Consider the following 16177-nt stretch of genomic DNA (forward strand, 5'->3'; position numbering starts at 1 on the left):
GTTTGGTTTTTTAAAAAAAATATTAAGAGGTATATGAAAGCTTTTAAGTAAAAAAAAAATGAAAGGCACATGGGAAATGAGTTTGTTGTCGGTATACATGACAGCAAACCAGCTGCAAGCTTCTCCCTAATATTTTGGTCCCATGCCAGGGAATTTTTGCAAAAATAAAAGCTGCAATCCTAAACAAACTTGCTAGGCAGCAAGCCCCGTTGAACACTGCAAGATGTACTTCTGAGCAAACATGCATAGGATTGCACTATGAAGCTGTGATTCTCAACTCACCCATAGGAGACTAAACCGCACCGACCAGAGTGCAACCTCTGAGTCAACATATTTACTAGTGCACTTTAACTCAGGTGCATAACTTCTATTCACAACTCGGAATTCACACTTAGCAGAGCAGATACATCATTTGTATACCTTAGGGCAGGGGTAATCAGTGTTGTGATCTCCAGATGTTGTTGAACCACAGTTCCCATCAGCCTCTGCCAGCATCAGTAATGCTAGCTGGGGCTGTTGAGAGTAGAAGTCCAACAGCTGGAGATCACTATACTTACTACTCCTGAATTAGGGTTTCAACTTTTGATTTACTTGAATGAAAGCCCTGTAAAGCCCTACATGGCCCTGCAGATGTTAGAGCCTGATTTAGAATAATAAAACACAAAAAGCAATAATTAAAAAAACAATTAAACATTGATAGACTTAAAACTATATATATATATATATATATATATATATATATATATATATATATATATAAAAAATCTATTAAAACCACACAAAACAGCATGGCACCAGTCCTTTCATTAAAAGGACTGATGGAATAAGAACAACTTTAGCTGCTGGCGCAAGGGCAACAAGGAGGGAGCCAGTCTAGCATCTCTAGGGAGCAGATCAAATCTGGGAGCAGCCACCGAGAAGGCCCTGTTCCTTGTCCCTACCAAGTGTGCCTACCAAGGCATACTCATTTGAGGGGATACGGTCTTTTAGGTAGCTTTCTTTTCCCCACCTCCCCATTACATCCCCCCAAAATTCTTAGATCTAGCAAGAACATCCTATAACATTTGGATCAAGCTCTTACCATAACAATGCAAGGAGGAGGCTACAATTCAAAGGTTTAAATAAATGTAAACTAAACAATAAAATTCTTTCCCTTTTTCCTAGAAAGAATACTCCCTCCAGCCCAAGTGTCACAAGGAAAACGGGAATCATGTTATCAATGGCTCAGGTGAGTGTTTGAGATAACTACGAGCCCAGGTAATGGGGGCTGCTTCTGTAGCTGCGCCAAAATTTCTGAGACTTTTTCTTCACATAAGTGTCCTGCCCCCTTCAGAACTTTGGATGTAGTGCTATACTGAGCCAGACCATTGTTCCATCTAGCTGAGCATTGTCAACCCTGACTAGGAGTGGCCTCGCCAAGATTTGAGAACATAATGCTGAACTCAATCTCCGAATGGTGTGAGATTCCGGAGGTTCCAGGCGTGTACCCAGGGATCGATCTCCTTGGAATGAGGGACAGCAGAGACTGTGGTGTCTTTGGAATATCTGGTTGGACTGGTTGGCAGGGGGTTGGACTCGATGGCCCTTGTGGTCTCTTCCAACTCTATGATTCTATGATTCTATGGTTTATTTATACCTATATGAAACCTGAAATATACTCGGAGTCCTGTAGTGATTTCATGCTCTTTATTGCAGCTTGTAAAACAGTGATTGATTTGCCCCTCAAACCTCAGGCTTTTATATACATTATTTACACAATGAGTCCCGTCCGATTGGCTGATTCTGCTTCCCTCCTGGAGCCTGATTGGTCTTTTCGTGCAGGCCAATCGGATGTTGCATTCTACGATCCTACCAGCCTAATAGGCTGGTTAACTTAAGCTTGTTGCATTCTAGGATCTTACTTGCCTTACTTGCCTATTGTTCTAGGATCCAAGGTTAGTACATAACAGAACCTGAGCCTACAGTGGAGGGGCTCACAGCATTAACACCCCAAGAAGGCCCTGCTTCTCCCATAGCCACAATCTTGAATTCAAGCAACAAGCAAGCATGTCTCCCTTCTCACGCTTCGGCCTGCGGCCTGCTTCCAGTTCAGCTCTCTCTCTCACACTGCCTTTTGTCTTTCTCACTACCAGCCAGGCGAGGGAGGGAGACCCACCCACTTGCCCTTCCTTTCTTATACCAGCGATCCATACATAGTGGGAAGGTAAACGGCGTTTCCGTGCGCTGCTCTGGTTCGCCAGAAGCGGCTTAGTCATGCTGGCCACATGACCCAGAAGCTGTACGCCGGCTCCCTTGGCCAATAAAGCGAGATGAGCGCCGCAACCCCAGAGTCGTCTGCGACTGGACCTAATGGTCAGGGGTACTTAGGTTGGTGGCTATCACTGCCTCCTGTGGAAACAAGTTCCATAGTTTAACTAGGTGCTGTGCATGAAGATGTGCTGTCTTTTATCTGCACTGAATCTTCTGGCGTTCGACTTCAGAGCAGAGTGCAAGCAACCGCAGCAGAGCAGTCAAAGTCAAAGTCCTCCATGATGTAAGATAGGCAACATTTTCTGTTTCTTTCAACATAGAGGCAAACACAGAAACGCCAGCAGTGGTTTAATCCCCAATGATGCAACAAGCTGATCGATACAGAAGTGCCTCACCGCCAATTAGTGCGAGAATAAACTCGCATTCTATCTGAAAAGGCTGGCTGCATGCAGAAGGTCCCAGGTTCCCTTGAAAAGTTCTCAGGTCTCAGGTGCTGTGAACTGCCTGAAACCCTGGAGCTGCTGCATGTCAGAGCATGCAATGGAACACTGGTCCAACTTGGAAAAGATGGTGTCATCTCTTCAGAGGCAACTACTGACTTTCGCTGCGGAACATTAAATGTAGAGCTCTGGTGCTGGAAGTCCATTGGGGAGTTTCTTGAACCTTGTAGTATCATGACCTCACTCTGCCAACAAATGCTTCTGTTTATTTTAAGACATTTCAAGTTCTGCTTTTCTTGGAATGATCAATGATGCTTGCACACATGCATAAAAGTAATGTCAACAACAATAAAGCCACAGTAAGAAGTCCACATTTTATCTTTTTTCCAAAAAAACAAAACTTGAAATACAAATGGTGTTCAGTGTTTTCTAGAACAGGGAAGACCAACTTTTCATACCAAGTGGGCCACAAGAATACTTTAACACAGAACCCACAGGCTGAAGACTGCCTTGTTGTGCAGTGGGTGGGAGCGAGGGCAAAATTTGACATGCTGCCCCCAGCCCTGGAACTGCCTTCCCAAAGCCATCTAAGCATGGGGCCTAGCTTTGGGAAGGAGGCATAAGGCTCTGGTGGGGCTCTAGAGCCCTCACATCTCCTTTTCAAAGCTGGGAAAGCACTAACTAGGCTTTGGGACTAGCAATGACAAACCTAGACAGCATCTTAAAAAGCAGAGACATCACCTTGTCAACAAAGGTCCGTATAGTTAAAGCTATGGTTTTCCCAGTAGTGATGTATGGAAGTGAGAGCTGGACCATAAAGAAGGCTGATCGCTGAAGAATTGATGCTTTTGAATTATGGTGCTGGAGGAGACACTTGAGAGTCCCATGGACTGCAAGAAGATCAAACCTCTCCATTCTGAAGGAAATCAGCCCTGAGTGCTCCCTGAAAGGACAGATCCTGAAGCTGAGGCTCCAATACTTTGGCCACCTCATGAGAAGAGAAGACCCTGGAAAAGACCCTCCCAAATTTTTGGACTACAACTCCTATCAAGCCCAGCCAACATGACCAACAGACTGACTCGCCAGAGTGGTTTGTTCTCTAGTTACCTCCCTCTTGGACTACTTCAATGCGCTCTACATGGAACTACCTTTGAAGGTGACTCGGAAACTGCAACTGGTGACTGGGAGCAGCCACTGAGACCATATAACACCGGTCCTGAAAGACCTACATTGCCTCCCAGTACGTTTCCAAGCACAATTCCAAGTGTTGGTGCTGACCTTTAAAGCCCTAAATGGCCTCAGCCCAGTATACCTGAATGAGTGTCTCCACCCCCATTGTTCAGCCCGGGCACTAAGGTCCAGCGCCAAGGGCCTTCTGGTGGTTCCCTCGCTGCGAGAAGTAAGGTTACAGGGAACCATGCAGAGGGCCTTCCTGGTAGTGGCACCCGCCCTGTGGAATGCCCTCCCATCAGATGTCACGGCAATAAGCAACTATCTTACTTTTAAAAAACATCTGAAGGCAGCCCTAGTTTTTAATGTTTAATGCTGTATTGTGTTTTGAATATTTGGTTGGGAGCCACCCAGAGTGGCTGGGGAAACCCAGCCAGATGGGCAGGGTATTATAATAATAATAATAATAATAATAATAATAATAATAATAATAATAATAATAATAATAATAAAATGTAATGGATGATGGACACTGTAGTCCAGCAATATCTGGAGGCCACCAGCTGGGGAACGACTGCTTCACTCTCGTAAGAACGATGGCAGCTAAACTTTGCGCCAGTTGCAGCTTCCAAATGTTTTTGTCATTGAAGGGGGAATGAAGGATGCTTCCGTGTAGGAGCTGATCTTTAAATGTCCCTTGGCATGTGAGGTATTGCAAAGCGTCATCTTCACTCGCAGGTGTAAATTAACAGAGAACACGATAAAAAGATCCTTATTCAGCTCATCTCACTTCCACTCTGCAATGCAACACCTTTGCAGCAGCTGTTAACACACTTCTTTTCAGGTTAAGTGGAGGGTAGTCATTGGTCCAGACCATGATGCTAAGCTACTGTTCAAGCTAAGAAGCAACACAGGAAGATACAGAGGGCTATGTAAGTAATGCATTGCATTGCTAGCACCCAGAGGCACAAGGTTGCGCCCAACATTGGGGAGACCCATTGCACGTGTGTGACCTCACAAACTGGCGTATATGGCTATGGGAGAAACAAAGCCTTCTTGGGGTGTTAACGCTGCAAGCCCCTCCTTTGTCGGCTCAGGTTGCATATAAACCATATATAAATAAATAAACCATGAATCCTAAAGACACCACTCAAAAAATGTGTACACAAGATGCTGATGAATTTTCACATGGACTGTAAGGAAGAAACAGAATGCAGACAGATGTGGAAAAATAGGAAACTGAGAGAAACCAAAATCGATCGATTAACCCATCCCTAGTTGTAAGTTACATTGCTTACTATTGCTACTAAACGGTGAAAGTTTGGGAGGAACCTGGAATATGTACCCTGTACAACATGTGACCCAACAGGAGCTAAGGCGGAAAAGTGGGGTTGCCATATTCCAAAGCGCAAAAACCTGGACACATCTAGGGCACGCACCCCCCCCCACCATCCTGCATCTCCGTCGCTTGCCCCCTCCCTGCCGCTGACCCCTTCCTCATCCGCCTGCTTGCGCCCTCCTTCCTTCCCCTCTCTTCCCTTTGCTGTCTTTGCCCTCGTGCTCATGAGACACTGTGTCTCCAGACGATGGGAGGCTGGAGGCGCGTGCAAGGCCTGGAGGCCAGAGGAGTCATCACCAGACCTAGCGCTGCCCCCAAAATAAGTTATTTAACGTAAAATACAAAAATCCACCCAGAGGGGCATGCTGGGCCCCCAAAAGAAGCCATGTCCGGGAAAACCTGGATTTATGGCAACCCTAAGGAAAGGTCCTACCCTGACCAGCGATTGGGACCTAGCATCAGCCCACCACTTTCCTCACCTGTTGTTGTTGTTCTTGGTCGTTAATTAGCATTTATACCCTGCCCTTCTCCTATAAAGTACCCAGAGCAGCTTGCAGAAAAGAATAACCAGAAAAGTTAAGATGTTTTTTTAAAAAAAATAACGGATTTTGCTTACGGGGGACCAGACATGCTACACAATGCCCTCTTAATATGCCCAGAGGCACTTGTTTTACCTTTAATGGGCACTTGAGGCAGCAGTTCTTGCCAAAGGATTGCAGGTAGGGCGGAGGGTCCAATCCAGGACACCGGATCTGGAAAATTATGTCAGCACATAATAATTCCCAGTAAGCCTTGGCAGCCAGAGTTTGTCCCTCCCCCATATATATATATTTGCACATATAAATATAAATTATCACGTGTCACATTGTGTTAAGGTCCTGTGTATACCCAAACTCTTTTAAGCACCTAGCAGCACTCCTCCTCAGTGGTGAGCGGGCTGTGACCCAGAAACAGGGACTCATCACCACTTAGCTTATTTTGACTGAGGACTGTAGGGAACCATCAGCTTCCAGTGTTGGGTCTCCAGCACTTGTAGAACTACAACTCCCATCATCCCTGACCGCTGGACCTGCTAGCTAGGGGTGATGGGAGTGGTAGTCCAACCACAGTTGGGGTTTGAGAAACACTGGAAAGGACTGCGGTTCAATGCCAAAGCACCTGTTTTGCGTGCAGAATGCCCCTTATTTATACCCCAGCATCTCCAGATTGGCTCCTGCTATTTGCAGCCCTACAGAGCCACTGTCACTCAGTGTAGACAATAGTGAGCTTAGATGGGCCAGCAGCCTGAGTCAGGATGAGGTAAACTTCATGTGCTCCTATGGCTTTGCCCAACAACTTGATCTCTCTCTCTCTCTATCCTGAGGAACAGTCTTCAGAGTGCACCTGTAGAACAAAGCAGTCTCTGGCTGCTGTGACCTGGGTGCTAATTCTGACACTGGCACCTGCTATTCCAGGCGTAGGAGGAAAGCTGCAAATGTTCCTGTCTAAATTGCCATTCTAGCAACTCCTCAGCTCCTTGAAAGCCGGCTTCTATAACTCATTGTTTTGCACCACGCTGCCCACTTGCTAATTTACTTTCCACCTCCCAATATGTGTGTGTATTTCCTGAAATAATAAACACAAAACATTCTATTTTAGCATTGAAGGCACTGACAAAGTTCACAGCATGGACAACAAACATAGTGCAAAAGGGAGTCTATAGTGGCCCCCTTCTTAAGAGGTGTGGGCTGATGTGCTTTTTTTTTTTTTTTTGCACAGTAAGTAATGTAATATATTACAGGATCTGAGGGAAATGGTTTTTGTTACAGCAGAATGTGCTTGTCAGCAGGGGAGGGCTGCAACTATACAGCCGCTCGCAGGGTCACGTGACCGCTTATTCTCGTTGCCTCTGAAAAGGTCTTTGCAGAAGTGAAAGAGCTTAGCAGTATACTGCCAAAAAGTCATGCACGCTTAGAAACATGCCGAGGTGCGGGAAAGAGGGAGAGGCTTAAGGCAGTGCCAGTGAGCTGAGAGAGAGAGAGAGAGAGAGAGAGAGAGCGCGACCAAGATCTGAAAGCCTAAATGAGCCAGAGGATGGAAGACCAGGTGAGGATCCCACCTGGAGCGACGGGACTTTACAGAGCAATGCTAGTCAAATCAGGTAAGTGCAAACATGAGGGTGCTTTCTGAGCTGCACAGTGCAAGATATCTATATGACACTGGGTTTGTAGCAGAGCAGGCACACAACACACCCACACCTATTTTCTTTGACAACAGGGATTGTAGATCTCACACTGCCTGGGAATTTCTCTCTTGGATTGCAGAATCCCTCTTGTATACGAATGGGTCCCCCTTTTGTTTCTCGTCGTCCTCTGAATTTCGCTATCCTGAGATGTCCGATTTTGGTGGCAGATTCTTTTAAATCTTTCTCAGCTGCAGAAGATTTCGCTGTGCATAGTTGTAGCTTTACACAACTTGAAAACTTATCAGGCTAATTGCATTTAGAAATATATTTTCTTTCTTTCTTTCTTTCTTTCTTTCTTTCTTTCTTTCTTTCTTTCTGGAAGACTGCCAGCAAATAAACCCTTGCTGAACTTTCTGTGACGATTTGCTCTGCGCTGTCAGCTGGGGCTGAGGGAGTGAACCCTGTTTCTGCGAGGTGTCTAGTTAATTATCTAATTAATGATGACGCGATGATGCAAATCGGTAGTTTTTGTATAGTTCCCGGACACCCGTCACCGCTTAGCAAAAGTAAATAGTTGTTTTGATCATTTAGATTACATAGTATTTCTTCATATTGAGTATATCGTATCAGCAGGACTGGAGAGATTCGTTTTATACTCTTTAGAGGTGGGGAATCAATATTGCTGCACTGCTTCGTTGCAGTTATATTTTTAGAAAAATATTGCTGGCTACTGGAGTGGTTTTAGTGAACAGTAGCGTGCTTGACATTTCAGAGAGGCATTTAAAATCATTCGCTGTGTTAACTCATCAGGGGAAGGAGAAATATGTAACTTGGCGTGTTTATATGACTGCAGTCTTTTAGACCTTTCTTTTCCCAGAGAAGATAGAGCTCCGCACTCACTTAAATAGGAAGTTGGATTGCACCGGTATTAGCTAAGGGTGGGTTCCCATGTGCATAACCTGGTTTAGCCAGGTGCGTGTGCAATAGGGTTTAATCTTCCTTTACCTCGAGACCTGATAAGGAGTAAGGACGATGACCCAAGATGAAGTCAGCCTCAGTTTCCAGACGCCTTGCTGCATTATGAATATGGGCAAATTAGATGTGGTTAATTATTTAATGTTTCACATGCGGACCGCACAAAGGGGGCTCGGCCCTTCCTTCGGGAGCTTTTGTTCCTGGGAAAAAAGGGCATCGCCTGACATTCGGGTGAGTGACGGGAAAGCAAATGGTGTCCCGTCAAAAGTTATGCTCAGTTTTTTTGCTGGCAGTTAACAGGCATGGTGTGGGAATCTCTGCGCAAGCCAAACTCCCACAAGCTGCTGAAGCAAAAGCTCTGTGATTAAAGGAATAGTTCAGAGTCACTGTTGGCTTAAATGGGCATATCGTGCGAGAAGTTTGGAGATGATTGGATAGGCAATTAATTGCAGAGACAATTGGTTGAAAAGAATTAAGGGTCACCAAGGTTTGCATCAGCCTACCTAATCCCCAAACTCATGCGACTCCATGCCTACAAGAAATTCCTTATTCAGGGAATTAGGAAGAGGAGTGACTGTACTTGCACAGGGCTGCCCTAGAATTGAAGTAGACAGGGAAACCCATGCATGTAGGAACTCTTATGTACACACTGAAAAGCATGTAAAGCTTTGGCCTGGAGTCCGTGTAGTTCAGTTCACAAGCGTGGAATCTGGTTCCTCATTCAGTATCTGTCCTGAAAATCAAAGCTTTGGTTTTATTTATTTTTTAAAGAAAAAGAATCAAGGTCCTAGACCTCATGATTGCAAAGAAATATTGTTCATGGTACAGTGGTACCTCGGGTTAAGTACTTAATTCGTTCCGGAGGTCCGTTCTTAACCTGAAACTGTTCTTAACCTGAAGCACCACTTTAGCTAATGGGGCCTCCTGTTGCCGCCGCACCGTCGGAGCACGATTTCTGTTCTCATCCTGAAGCAAAGTTCTTAATCCGAGGTACTATTTCTGGGTTAGTGGCATCCGTAACCTGAAGCGTATGTGTCAGAGCTGCTTCCAGGTCCCAGCTCACAGAGGACCACGCTAGCCGGCAGTACTGTACAAAAGTCTTTATTGAGTTACAGTTTCCATTTCCAAGCCGCAGCGCGCAGCTCTACATCTTAGAAGCTAGACCGGCGAAGCTCCGTCTGAGTCTCCGCCTCCTGTACACCAACTTAATACTCTAGCCTTACTCCACCTCTTCCGTCTTTCCTTCCTCCTCTGGGTCCCTCTGCCCCCCGTGGTCTCTTCCTTCCTGGACTCTTCTGACGCTGACCCCCCGGACTCTTCTCCCTCCTTGCGGCGGGCTTTAGGACCTGGCTCCCTATCCGGGCTGCTTACTGTGCCGCCTTCCTGTGCACTTGAACTTGGCGCGCGCGCCCAGCCTTCAACCTTCCTCTTGACCGTTTCCTCGCTCCCCGATGGAGGTGTGGCCAATCCTGACTCATGCCCTCCCGCTTGCGGCGAGCCGCCTGATCCCAATACCTGGGACCCCTCCCCCCTACTGCGCTCTGGTGGGGAAGCTGGTCCCGATTTCCAACTGCTGCTCTCTGCGTCCCCTCTGGTCCCTTCTTCCTGGGGTGTCCCCCTAGGCGCCCCCCTTGCTCTGACCACTGGCGCCCCTTTCTGTGAATCTTCCGATTCACTGGAAAGACTCAGAGATCTCGGGCCGCTGTCATCGCTCATATTTCCTTCGGATTCCTCCCCCTCGCTCTCTGTTTCCTCCCTTTCCTGTGCCTCTGCTCCTGAACCCCTGACAGTATGTTACCTGAAGCGTATGTAACCTGAGGTACCACTGTATTTGATTAGCAAATACTCCAAAGCTAGAGTAGGAATGTACCTTAGGAGACAAGGCATTAACTGTTTCTCCTAGTCCTTTATCAGGCTGAGTATACAGTATAAGGTACATTTAAAGCACATGGATCTCCCCCCCCCAAAGGATCATGGGAGCTGTAGTTTATCCCTCGCAGAGCTACAACTCCAAGCACCCTTAACAAACTCTCCCCATTGGTTATAGTGGCAAATTACCTCAGTCCCCATGCATTCATCCCATTGCTTTTCAAAATAAATAAAAAAGCTCAAAATGTTGGCTGTGCAACAAGGTAAGTAAACAAAAGAAGTAAATTTATGCACGTGTTCTTAATTTGCAAAATTTATTGGGGCAAAAACTCCAGGTTGCAATTCTGTTCATCATCATCATTATTATTTATTAAATTCGTATACCGCCTTTCTTCTAAAGATAACAGGACAGTTTACAACATTAAAAAAAACATAAATACAAAATGCATAGCATAATAACAACAACCCCCACCCACAAACACATTTAAAAGGCCATGTATGATTTAATCAGCCAAGGCCCTGCTTATAAAGCAGTATTTTCACCTGATGCCTAATTTTTCGTAACTTTTGAGCATTTGCAAACCCTTCCTTGTTCACAGATTCTTTTGCTCGCAGAATACAACGGTTCCCCACCCGTGTTCCAAACCTCCTACCAGCTCCCTGCCTCTCTCCAGCACAGCCCTGCAATCTTCTATATCTCCCTTTCCAAAACAGGACCACAGAACATCCAGCTGCCAGAGGTCTGGTTGCAAAGGTTGCGTCCATTGCATGCAGCCTAATTAAGAGACTAAAAAGGGCCTTGTTTCTGGATTATACAAAAGGCCCATCAATTCCACCGTACAGTTCCCCACACGGTTGCCAATTAGATACTGCTGGGAAGCCCTCAAGCAGCGCTCTTGCCGGCCGTTGCTTCCCACTGAGTGATATACTAACTCTGAAAATGGAGGTCCCCAGAATTCGAGACCTGGGAGATGAGACGGTGGAAGAGGACTGGAAAAAATTTAAAGACTATTTACAAAAACATTATAAGCTGTATGAATGCTAAGAGAATGCATGATAGAAAACAACACGGCATCAGTAATTTAGGTGTAAGATATATGAGAATAAGTGATGTTTAAGAAAATGATGAAATTTGAAGTAATATTATGTTTAAGTCAAGCAGTTCAGTATATGATAAAAATATTCAAAGTTTGGGACATAATATTCGAGAACTACAAAATAAGAACTGAAATAAGGTAATAAATTGCTGCTTATAATTATATCACTGAGAACGCAGGAAAGGGTGATGTGAGGAAGTCCAAAGATTATGAAAATATGATTTATGGATAATTGATTTTGTTGTACTTTTTTTTTCATTCTATGTCTATTCTCTAAACTTTCTTTGCTTTTTTTGTTTTGTTATATGGTGATGGTATTGTATATGTTTGGTGGTTTGTTTTTTGTTTAAAATTTGCAATAAATATTTTATAAAAAAAATAAAATGAAAATGGAGGTCCCATTTTGCCGCCGCGACTGACAGCCACTGATAGACCCATCCTCCTCCTCCACCACCACTCATGTGTCTTATCCCCCTTTATAGCCATCCAAGCTAGTCACCACCAGCAGCAAATTCCGTACGTTAGTTTGAAGGAAACAGGGCAACGTCGGACATTGCCTTATAGCTCAATATTGCCCACGCTGACTGGCAATGGGCATACCTGAAGGAGGGTCTCCACCCCCAACATTCAGCCCGGACACTGAGGTCCAGCGCCAAGGACCTCCTGGCGGTTCCCTCATTGCGAGAAGTGAGGTTACAGGGAACCAGGCAGAGGGCCTTCTCGGTAGTGGCACCCGCCCTGTGGAACACCCTCCCTTCAGATGTGAAGGAAATAAACAGCTATCTTCTCTTTAAAAGACATCTGAAGGCAGCCCTGTTTAGGGAAGTTTTTAATATTTAATACTGTATTGTTTTTAACACTTGATTGGAAGCCGCCCAGAGTGGCTGGGGAAACTCAGCCAGATGGATGGGGTACCAATAATAAATTATTATTATTATTATTATTATTATTATTATTATTATTATTATTATTAGGCAGCTTTCCAGGGATCCAGCCAGGATTTCCCCAGACTTCCTCACCTGGAGATGCCAGGGACTGAACCTTTTTCATGCAAGGCAAATGCTGTACCACTGAGCCACACAGTCTCTATAAAATATTTCCACGTTAATAATAATAATAGTAATAAGAATTTATTGGTACCCCGTCCATCTGGCTGGGATTCCCCAGCCACTCTGGGCAGCTTCCAACAAAGATTAAAAATACATTAAAATGTCACACATTAAAAACTTCCCTAAACAGGGCTGCCTTCAAATGTCTTCTAAATGTCAGATAGTTGTTTATTTCCTTGACATCTGATGGGAGGGTGTTCCACAAGGCAGGTGCCACTACCAAGAAGGCCCTCTGCCTGGTTCCCTGTAGCTTTGCTTCTCATAGTGAGGCAACCGCCAGAAGGCCCTCGGAGCTGGACCTCAGTCTCTGGGATGAACAATGGGGGTGGAGATGCTTCTTCAGGTATAAGCGGCAGGTATATGAAGATCAAGGGATATCTGCCATGTCACCCCAGGGATGGGGCTTTTATTGTTTTTGTTTGTTTGTTTTACTACTTTTAATGATGTGGGGAAATTGTCCCTTTTCCTCTGTGTGTTAAGATCATGTTTAGACCTTCAGGTGGCAGCCCTAATCAGATAATGTGGTGATAAGCAGAAGTGGGGGAAGAACAGGTTCAAGGAAAGGAGGCTGAGGCAGAATGTCTTGGCCTGTGGTGTGTGTTAGTTCCGCTGTTCAGTGCATTCGCCGTCTGAGGTAAAGAAACGCTGTTACTTATCCTCAGCCTTTGCTTTAAAAGGTCCACTGGTGCCATCCAGTGACTACAACTCCCATCATTCCTGAGCATTGGCCATGCTGGCAGGGGCTGATGGGAGCAGGGCTGTCTTAACCATTGGTGCTAGGGGTGCACAGCACCCAGGCGCCAGGCTCTCAGGGGCGCCAGGCTGAGAGTCCAGGGCTGAGTGTTGGAGTCCAGGGAAAAGCTGCCGACAGCCGAGTGGAGCAGAGCCTCTTCTGCTGCGGGCGGCTCTTTCCCGGACTCGCCCCTGAACTCACACCAAGCTGCCCGCAGCAGAAGAGCCTGTGGCGCTCCAATGGGCTCGGCTCGGCTCGGCTGTTGGCTGAATTTGCTGCCAAGGAGTGTGGTGGAGTCTCCTTCTTTGGAGGTTTTTAAGCAGAGGCTTGACAACCATATGTCAGGAGTGCTCTGATGGTGTTTCCTGCTTGGCAGGGGGTTGGACTCGATGGCCCTTGTGGTCTCTTCCAACTCTATGATTCTATGATTCTTGCCCCAGCTGCATGGTGGCTAACTGTTTCAGTGCTGCGCCCGGAGCGCCATGTAACATTGTGGGCGCTGCATGATGCATCCTGTTGCATGTGCCAAGCTGTGGGTTCCTTTGCTGGCTTTTCCGCTGTCGGCGCACTCTCCCAGCGCCACCCAACGTGGGGTGCCAGCGTGAGAATGCAAGTGGCAGCAGAGGAAACATCTCCAGACGGGATCTGCCACACGCCAACAGTGCCGCCGGCAGCAAAAAAAACCCCAATGAATAGGAGCATGCAGATCCCGTCCAGAGATCTTTCCTCCACTGCCACTTGCATTCTGCGCTGGCACCCCACGTTGGGTGGTGCTGGGAGCATGCGCAGACAGCGGAAAAGCCAGCAAAGGAACCCACAGCTTGGCGCACGCAACAGGATGTGTCGTGCAGTGCCCAGAACGTTACACAATGCTCACGGTGCTGTGCGTGCAGCTGAAACAGCCGCCATGCAGCAGGGGGAGTGAGGCAGCGAGTGAACAGCAACCTGGGGCACTGGACGGATCTTTGCACCCCAGCGCCGCATATGCTTAAGACAACTCTGGATGGGAGTTGAAGTGAAATCTGGAGGGCACCAGTTTGAAGAAGGCTGTGGTGCATTTCTGTTCGCATGCCTAAGGCAGGTGTGTTACTGAGGCACTAAATCAAGCACAGAATATAAAGTATGTCTCTGGCAGCATACGCACCCTACCTTTAGAGCACATGGCTTCCCCCAAAGAACACTGGGAACTGTAGTTTAGTCCTCACAGAGCTACAATTCCCAACACCCTTAAAAAAACTACAATTCCCAGGATATCTTGTAGAGATGCGCTTTAAATGTGCTTAAAAGTATGGTTTGTACACAGGTTCAATCTAACAATGAGGCTGGGCAGGAGGTTGCCTAGATTGCAGGTTATTTCACATTTCTCGCCTTCAGTATTCTCAAAAAGGCCTTAATAATGAGGTTTGGGCATTATGCTAACTTTAAAAGCAAGGGGATTAATCGACTCTTCAGTTGGCAAACCACCCTAGCCCTAATCTTTCAGAAATCTGACACTCTTCTTTGCTGGTCTGCGAATACAATAAGGCTGCAATCCTAAACACGTTTTACTAGGCCGTAGGCCCCATTGTACAAAGCACGTTTGCTTGCACTGCGGAAACTGCAAAGCAGAACCTTCAGAAACAATGGGGGGGATTGTGTGCTGTGAAGTTTTGCCTCTTTTGTGTCAGCTTGCGGAATGGAAATGAAATAAATTATCAGCCACTCCTCAGCCGCATGAAAACTATCTCTTGGCATTTGGCTTTTTGACACAGTGGAATGTGTATCCTGTTTGCAGACTTGAAAACATGGCATAACAGTCCGGATACACTTGGTGCCCACAAAATCATATGGGTTTTTATCACCAGCCCCCCAAAGTAACCCACTTACCTGACCACGAAATGTGGAATTAAGGACCGGGGTCCCACCTCTGACCACATACTCAAAATTTGATTTTACTACCAAACTGGCCTCTTACCCAGTTGCAGCCTGTTATGTAAGGGCCTTGGCTCCATGGGGGGAAAGCCCTCTCCATCCTAAGGCCAGTCTGTTTGGGAATTCCCCCAACTGGTCACAAAGGAGGGCAGGACAGCCCGTCATCAGCTGGAATTCAGGTTGGCCAATCGTTGGCCAGAGAGGACAAGGCTTGAGTGACGGACCAAAATGAAGTCCTCACCATCTTAATTTAAAAGGGGGGGGGGCACTGCCCTTTTTTCATTTTGGCCATCTCTGCCTTTATTCATTCATTAAATTTCCATCAAAGGATCCCAGGCTGGCAAACCTCAGAGCTGAAGGCAATTAAAACATAGTTAAAATAAAACATATTTAAAATATTTAGAACATCTATGAACATTTAGAAACAATCACATACCCCCACCGTTACAAATTTCACGGTTGCCATGGCCTGTGTCTATCAGCCGTCAGATGCCTGGGTAAACAGGAATGTTTTTAAAAACCACTTGGAGCCACTGCCAAGAAGACCCTGTCGCAGAGGAAATCCATCCAGGCCGTAACTTGAGGCACCACCACCAAGAGGGCCTCTCCTGATAGTTGTAGGGCCCGAGGTGGTTGATATTTAAACAATCCAATTTGCTAATCTACTGCAAATCCTTTAGAGATCAGTCACTAAATCCTGATCTACCCATACCATGGAGTGTGAGACTGAGCTGCTAATTAAACCAATTAGGAGTAAGCTTCATTGAATTCAATGGGGTTTACTTCTAAGTATACATGGTTAGTTAGGATTGTGCCATTCCCGACTGTACTGTAACTGAGTTGGGCTTCAGCAGACTTGTAAAATAGGGATATTCTTCTACACCTTCAAAATCTCCACAGTGCTTGGTATTCCTGCTTTTCAAGAGGAGGGGAGGCACTGTCCTTCATTCATTCTCTCTCTCTCTCTCTCTCTTTAAGGCATTATTTCTAAAATCCATTTTATTTGGACAAGGCTTTTTTGACAGAGTTCGGAAAATATCAGATTTGGTCACCGAAACCTTGAAAAGGAGGAGGGAGAGTTCAAGTTGGCATGGAAACCCTTTTGTATTTAATATCTGTA

At 45.9% G+C, this 16177-nt stretch overlaps 1 protein-coding gene and 2 long non-coding RNA genes across 4 annotated transcripts in view; 2 read left to right on the forward strand and 1 right to left on the reverse strand.

Annotated features, from left to right (window-relative positions):
• LOC310702212 overlaps positions 1–16177 on the reverse strand; it is a 610091-nt gene that overhangs the window by 524602 nt on the left and 69312 nt on the right. The window lies entirely within an intron of this gene.
• LOC310702171 overlaps positions 1–16177 on the forward strand; it is a 93169-nt gene that overhangs the window by 11249 nt on the left and 65743 nt on the right. The gene's annotated exons all lie outside the window — the stretch shown is intronic.
• The window catches only part of FAM107A (family with sequence similarity 107 member A), a 33114-nt gene continuing 23942 nt past the window's right edge, over positions 7006–16177 (forward strand). The window contains exon 1 of one of the 2 annotated variants that reach the window (XM_083493581.1): positions 7006–7339. In XM_083493581.1, coding sequence (XP_083349707.1) covers positions 7261–7339 — 79 coding nt within the window. In that variant the 5' untranslated portion in view covers positions 7006–7260. The remainder of the gene's footprint in view (positions 7340–16177) is intronic. The other variant, XR_014523132.1, reaches the window with a different exon arrangement.

This window comes from Podarcis liolepis (genome assembly GCF_965112155.1).
Source record: "Podarcis liolepis genome assembly, chromosome: 2".
NCBI lineage: Eukaryota > Metazoa > Chordata > Lepidosauria > Squamata > Lacertidae > Podarcis > Podarcis liolepis.